Raw genomic sequence first — 7403 nt, 5'->3', positions numbered from 1 at the left:
GAACACTAATTAACATAAAATAAAAGTAAGGTCCGATGGCCAGGGAGGACAGAAAAAAAAAAACTCCAGACGGCTGAAGAAAAAAATAAAATCTACAGCGGTTCCAGGCCACGAGACTGCCCAACCCCCTCTAGGCATTCTAACTAACATAAATGTCCTCAATCAGTCCTGATTGTATTCAGGGTTCTCATGGAAGAATTTGATGATGATGGTCATGTGGACTTCTGGTCTTTAGTCCATCAATGTAGGGACATCACAGTGCTTTGATTAGGTTGTGGCGGTGCAGATCGCAACCACAGAAAACCTGAAAAAGAACAGAAGAGAAAGGGGTTAGTACGGATTTTGGAGCCACCATGAATAATAATGATAATTAATTGAATATACAGAGCATCAGGATTTAACTAAGATGAAGCAATGAGAAAGCCATGTTAAAGTAATGTGTTCTCAGCAGTGTTTTAAAGTGCTCCACTGTATTAGCCTGACAAATTCCTATTGGCAGGCTATTCCAGATTTTAGGTGCATAACTGCAGAAGGCCGCCTCACCACTTCTTTTAAGTTTAGCTCTTGGAATTCTAAGCAGATACTCACTTGAAGATCTAAGGTTACGATTTGAAGTATAAGGTGTAAGATATTCCGAAATATAAGATGGAGCGAAATTATTTCAGGATTTGTAAACCATAAGCAGTATTTTAAAGTCAATTCTACAGGTAAATGTCAATGGTAACCAGTGTACTGACATCAAAACTGGGGTGATGTGCTCGGATTTTTGTTTCTGAGTTAAGCTGAATTATGCACTAGTTGTAATCGATTGATGTCTTTTTTGGGTAATCCTGAGGGGAGTGCATTACAGTATTCTATTCTACTAAAAACAAAAGCGTGAACTAATTTCTCAGCATCTTGCAATTTTATAAGAGGTCTAACTTTTACTATATTTCTTAAGTGAAAAAATGCTGACCTAGTGATCTGATTAATATGTGATTTAAAATTCAGGTCAGTCAATAGTTACCCCTAAATTCTTTACCTCCGTCTTGACTTTTAATCCTAATGCATCAAGTTTATTTCTAATAACCTCATTATATCCATTATTACCAATCACTAAAATTTCTGTTTTCTCTTTATTTAGTTTGAGAAAATCAGTGAATCAAGAGAGTCAGGGTCATCAGGTACTATTGATAAATACAGTTGTGTGTCGTCAGCATAGCTATGGTAGCTCACGTTATCTCCCAAGATAATTTGACCTAACGGAAGCATGTAAATCAAAAAGAGCAGCAGACCCAGGATAGAGCCTTGTGGAACACCATATAGAATATCATGTGTCTTTGAAGTATAATTACCACAACTAACAAAGAATTTTCTACCTGCCTGGTAGGATTCAAACAAATTTAATGACACTGCCAGAGAGGCCCACCCACTGACTAAGGTGATTTCTAAGAATATTGTGATCAATGGTATCAAATGCGGCACTCAGATCTAAGAGGATGAGAACAGATAAACGGCCTCTGTCTGCATTTACCTGCAAGTCATTTACTACTTTTCTGTATTGTGATTTGTTCTGAAACCCGACTGAAACTTATCAAGAATAGCATGTTTATTGAGGTGGTCATTTAGCTGCATAATGACTGCCTTCTCTAGGATTTTACTTAAGAAAGGCAGGTTAGAAATAGGTCTAAATTTTTCAAAAGCAGAGAAGTCAAGATTATTTTTCTAGAGCAGGGGTTTAACACTAGAATTCCCAGAGAGGGGCCATTTGGCCCGGTTGTTTTTACCTAATATCCTTAATCACGTGTGAACAGTTGCCATTGTTCTGTAAATGTGGCAATTACTTGACACTCTTATCCAGAGCGACTTACAAGGTGCTACTGACTATACAATCAGGGATCACAGTCATCTAGGAGCAATATGTAAGGGGCCATACCAAGGGTACAACTGGTCTAGAAAAAATTGATTCAAAGATTCCAAAGTTCAAAGCGTTTATTTTCTTAAACAAAAAAATACAAAATAAAAACTACTACCACTAATAGAAAAATATACATTTACATAAATGTGCAACATCTGGTATTTGTGTATGTGTGTGTGTGTGTGTGTGTGGGAGTGACCAGTATTTTATCAGTTCATTGATGTGATCTGTTGGCACATATCTGGCACTGCCAGTCAGTCTCCTTCTTGCATTTCCCACAGGTGTACTTGTAGCAGTCCACACAGCGCAAGGTTGCATTATTTTTCTTGCACTGGACGGTCACCTGACACTTGGCCCTTTTCCCTGGGTGTGGTGTGGCAGGTTGTTGCAAAAGCAGCTGCTCCTTGTCCACCATCCTTTCTTGCATAAACCGCTTAGCAAGCTCAGTTGCAAGCTGCGCCATGAAGTCCACCCTTCTCTCCTTCACTCCGGTGCATGCCTGATACAGCACGTGAGCATTCATCACTGCCATGTCGATCATGTTGTAAAACACGGCGACTGGCCATCGCCGTGTTCCTGCGCTTACGGTGTACTGTCGAACCTTCTGGTCCATAATGTCCACGCCGCATTTCATGGTGTTGTAATCAGTGACTGTGTTTGGCTTCCTCTTTCGGTTATCCCCAATCTCAACTATGTTGTGCATGGTGCTGAGGATACAGACGGTCTTCTTCCTCTTGGGCGCATAAACTGTGAGTGTGGTGCCAGTGGTTGAAAACACCTGATAAGTAAGATAAGAAAAGATAAAACGTTATTGTCATTGCACTTTTATATACAATATAATAACACAATGAAATTGAAGCTCTTGCTCTAGGTGCAAAAAAGAAAAGGAAAAATAACACAGCACTTTATATAAATATAGTAATTATTAATCAAAATAGATAAAATATATATAAAAATAGATAAAAATAACGACAACATACCTGTGTGGTGAATTCGTTGCGGTCCGAAGATTCTTTTGCTGATTGTGGAAGCTCGCGAATCTTGTTTATGGTGCCAACAAGAGTAGTTTTCCGGCTGAGCAGTCGTCCAGCGAGTGACAATGATGTAAAGTAATTGTCAGTGGTAACAGTTCTTCCCTTGTCCATGAAAGGCTCCATCAGCTTCATTACCACATTCTCGGACAGTCTCTCCCCAGAGGGACGACTGTGGTCCTTTCCAAGATAAGGGATAGCATTGCACATGTATTTTGATTTCAAGTCACATGCAACCCAGAACTTGATCCCAAACTTGTCAGGTTTTGAGGCAATGTACTGCTGGAAAGGACAGCGAGACTTGGTTGGAAAAAGTTGCTCGTCGACAGTGATGTGCTGGCCCGGGTTGTAAGACTTGATGCAGTTAGTAACAAACATCTGCCAAACGTTTGAAACTGCTGCGAACTTGTCCGTTGCTAACCGCTGAGTGCGTGTGTCCTTGTCATCAAAGCGTAGATGTCTCCCAGTCACCCATACCACATAACACAGGATGTTAACACTAGATTTGCATGTACAGGGTGGAAAGGAAAAAAGAAGATTGTGATACTACTAGCCAAGGAACTCCATTGCCAAATGCAGGAACGATGGTCACTGGGTCTGCAAATGCTGCAAACTTAGACTTTGATACAGACAGACAGACTGTGTGAGAAAGTAGCCACTGAGACAAAAGGCAGAAAGATGATGAAGAGATGAACCTGGAACTGAGGGACAGATCACTTTTTTTTACATTTTATTCTGTATGTGTATGAGCATGTCAAAAACCATGGACCACAACTTTACTCATCTTATGACATTTTTATACAAACATACATTGGAGAGTGAATGTTTTCATTCTATTCATTTTATTCTATTACCAACTCTTCATTCTGTTTTCACTCAATTTTGACTTGTGTTTCCATATATTGTGAATGTGTGTCTTTCCTGGCCTGCCTTGGATTTTAGTTACTCTGAGTAAGCAAATGCAAATGTGCCAGGCCTCACAGGTGATGGGTGGTTTGCAGTTCTTGGGGGGAAGGGAAGTGACACATTCCAATGGGCCACCCATTTACAAATGAATGGGAGCCAATTGTCGGTGATTGAGTTTTTAGTTTCAAACCAAGGGGCCATTTGGCCTACCTCTGGTAGGGCTGAGGGGGTCAGGAAAACCTGGGAGTTCTAGTGTTAACTACAGCAGTCTTAAGGCAGTCTGGGAAGACCCCCGTATCTAATGATGAGTTTACTATGTCAAGAATCAAATAGCACATCTGATACTTCTTTGAAAAAAATTGTTGGTATTTGGTCAAGGACACAGGTGGAGGGTCTCAGTTGAGAAAAAATTTTATATAAATCAGGTGAATCTATCCTGGTGAAAGAATTGAATTATTTTATTATAAAGTACTTGGGGTTTCAGAGGATCAGTATTGGGGAGATGTACTATATTATTTCTAATATCATTAATTTCTTGATTAAAGAATACAGCCTCACAGGTTTCACTGGAAGTATTTTGGAGGCATTCCTTTGAGTGACCTGGGTTTAGCAGACAATCAATTGTAGAGAATAAGACTCTGGGATTACTAGCATTGTTATTTATAATTCTAGAGAAATAACACTGCCTCTCAAGACGACTCTCTGGAAACAGATGAGTCACAATGTCCTAATGACAATTGTTACTGTTGTGAAGAAGAAATAACTTGAGGAACACAGATTTGGGGACTAGCACCATATTATGTCTGTAGGTTTTGGACAGAAAGTAATAATAAGCGAATCAAAATAAGGCATTTGACAACAACCCATGGAAAATATGGCATTTTTTATAGTGAAAAATGGAGGCAGGAAATGAGATAGGTAGGTAATGGCATCAGATGCGGGAGTACGGAAGTGGCGTCATCAAAGAAGGAGTGGAGGTGATGTTTTTGAGCTGCGCCAGGCTCAATGTCATCTTGGTGCGCCAGGATTGATATCATCACAGGGGAGTCGGAAGCAATATTGTCGATGGAAAACAGAGACGGGAGTGATGCAGGATAATTGTTGTGAATGACCGAAAATACCAGAGGTGGGTCTTTTTTGTTTCTGTTGATAGAGAAAGAGAGGCACAGTAATCAAAATTGACCCCCTATCCCTTGTAGTATCGCTCACCTTTGGGCTTGTTGGCTTCTTCCTAAGCGCTACTGTGTGACACTGTATAACATGATGGCTTTACTCACAGTTATATTCCACAGAAGGAACTTGATTTTACTTTCATCATCTTTTACTCAAAAGTCCTTTCAACAGTGTTTTGCTGTTAAACCATTAAACATGACTTATTGTGACTTCATATCCCAAAATCTAAGGGATGTTGGAAAACATCTTGTGTAGTTAAAAGCTAAAGTCATCAAGAAACAAAGGCACTTTTTATGCAGTATGTGCTCAAGAAATCTTCATCATCTATGTTTCTCTCCTAATACTGTCCAACTGGCAGTTCATCTACCTGAGACAACTAAGGACTAAATAGTGATTAGTTGACATTTCAGCATTACAGTTTAAATCATACAGCCATAGAAAAATTGATTATGAGCAACATTTGGTAGCAGTGGGCAACTACTATTTTAATAAGATGTACGATTTTCCTTGTGTGTGTTTAGGGAAAGTAGACATTTCAGGAAGAATGAAAATTTGTGCAGTCCTTGGGAATTCTTAAGTGTTAAGGGCCTTGTAACTAAAATCTTCACTTCCCACTATTATTTTATTGATCCTTGGAATCTTAAGTAGGCCAGCATCTTGAGCTCTTAATGCATAGGGTTTGTAAATAATGATAACTTCAGATAGGTAAGCAGAGATTTGGCCATTTAAGGCTTTATATATAAGGAAGAGGAATTTAAAATCAGCCCAAAGTTTAAGCAGAAGGCAGTGTAAGGACTTAAGAACTGGAGGAATGTGTCTGCACTTTCTACTTGTTATTATTTTGTACAATTTTTAATGACCTTAAAGCTGATTAAAGAACAATTTGAACTAACATACTGCAGTAGTTTGTTCTACTAGAAATAAATGCATGAATTAATTTCTCAGTATCCTTCATCAATCCAAATGCATTTTAAATGGAAAAAACATATTTTGTATAGTTTCATAATGTGCGTAATGCCTAAGTTACATGCTAAATCAGTAAAACTAATGGTTAGTCCAACCAAATTAAAAAGTGAGATTATTGTTGTATTCTGAATCATTACTTCCCAGTAAGTAACATTTCTGTTTTATTTTTCTGTATTTAGAGACAAGTAGTTCTTATTTATCCACTCCTTTACCTTACTGACACAATTAAGGGCACTACTGGAGAAATATCTTTTGATCTAAAAGAAAGATATAGCTGGGTATTGTCGGCATAAGTGTGAAAACGAATGTTATGTTTTCTAATGATAGTTCAAATATGGAAGCATGTAAAATGAAAGCAGTAAATGTCTGAGTGTTAAACCCTGCGGAACACCATATTAAAGTTCTGAGTGTAATGATGAAGTACTGTCATCACACTAAACTGAACTAAGGCATGCAAGGACAATGCCTGGAAGTGGAAAGTAATTTTCCAGTCTATGAAAAAGAATAGAATGGTCAATGGAGTCAAATGCTGCTTAAATGTAACAACATAATTACTGTGGAGTCTCCTTCATCAGAAGATACCAGAATGCCATTTATAACAAAGGTTAGTGCTGTTTCCATACTATGAACAGTGAAGTAGACAGACTAGAATTTCACATATGAATTGTGATTTGTAAAATTACACTGAAACTGGGAGGTAACCACTTTTCAAAAATTTTAGAAACAAAGGTCAAATTTGAAATATATCTATAACTGTTAAATGTATGTAGGTCTAGTAACTGACACTTTTAGTGAATCGTGAACTGGGCTATTTAGTAGTGAACTATCAACAATAATAAGAATGGGTGCTACCAGAACAGACATTTTTCATATATTTTGTTGGAACTCAGTCTAAGGAACAGGTTATAAGTTTCATTTTCAAAATAAAACTCATGACATCCAGTTCTGTTACCAAATTAAAATTACTAAAGAGGTTTGTGCAAGGCAAGACAGGGTTTGCCAATGTGACATTAAGCTTGAAAGGTGACACTGAAATCTTATATTGTCAATTTCATTGTTAAAGAAGTTCATAAAATATGCAATGCTAACATCTTTAGGTATTTTGCATTGCAGTTCCGAATTCCCATCTGTTAGATTAGCAGCTGTTTAAAACATTAGACAAAGATTATTTCTGTTATAATCTGTTCATCTAAAATAGTCAGAGTGGACTAAAGAGAGCTTTTTAAAAAATTTTAACACATTCCGCCCATGCAGTTTGAAAGACCTGCAGCTTTGTTGACTTCCCCCTACACCCAAGTTTTCTGCAATTTAATTTAACAGCACTAGTACTCTCTGTGATGCCAGATGCCTCACAGTGCCTCAGACTACTGAGGGAGGGGATCACCTTTGTCAAAGCAAGAAAGATACGCAAACCTCAGTCAGTGGCAAAG

General features: G+C 38.1%; 1 protein-coding gene across 1 annotated transcript; it reads right to left on the bottom strand.

Annotated features, from left to right (window-relative positions):
• Positions 1 to 2028: 2028 nt before the first annotated feature.
• LOC120524660 lies at positions 2029 to 3363 on the bottom strand. Its single transcript, XM_039746484.1, has 2 exons — positions 2878 to 3363; positions 2029 to 2675 (listed from the first exon to the last, which is right to left on the bottom strand). Exons 1-2 carry the CDS (start codon positions 3304 to 3306, stop codon positions 2112 to 2114), a joined length of 993 nt encoding a protein of 330 aa, XP_039602418.1. The 5' UTR covers positions 3307 to 3363; the 3' UTR covers positions 2029 to 2111.
• Between the last annotated feature and the right edge of the window lie 4040 nt (positions 3364 to 7403).

Source organism: Polypterus senegalus, chromosome 2 (genome assembly GCF_016835505.1).
Source record: "Polypterus senegalus isolate Bchr_013 chromosome 2, ASM1683550v1, whole genome shotgun sequence".
NCBI lineage: Eukaryota > Metazoa > Chordata > Cladistia > Polypteriformes > Polypteridae > Polypterus > Polypterus senegalus.
Note: the sequence above shows the minus strand (reverse complement) of the source record. Positions and strands in the feature narration are given on the sequence as shown.

Coding starts and splice junctions, on each gene's coding strand:
- LOC120524660 (XM_039746484.1), bottom strand. CDS start 3,306: ATGTTTGTTACTAACTGCATCAAGTCTTACAACCCGGGCCAGCACATC. Junction 2,676..2,877: donor GCAACGAATTCACCACACAG/GTATGTTGTCGT, acceptor CTTACTTATCAG/GTGTTTTCAACCACTGGCAC.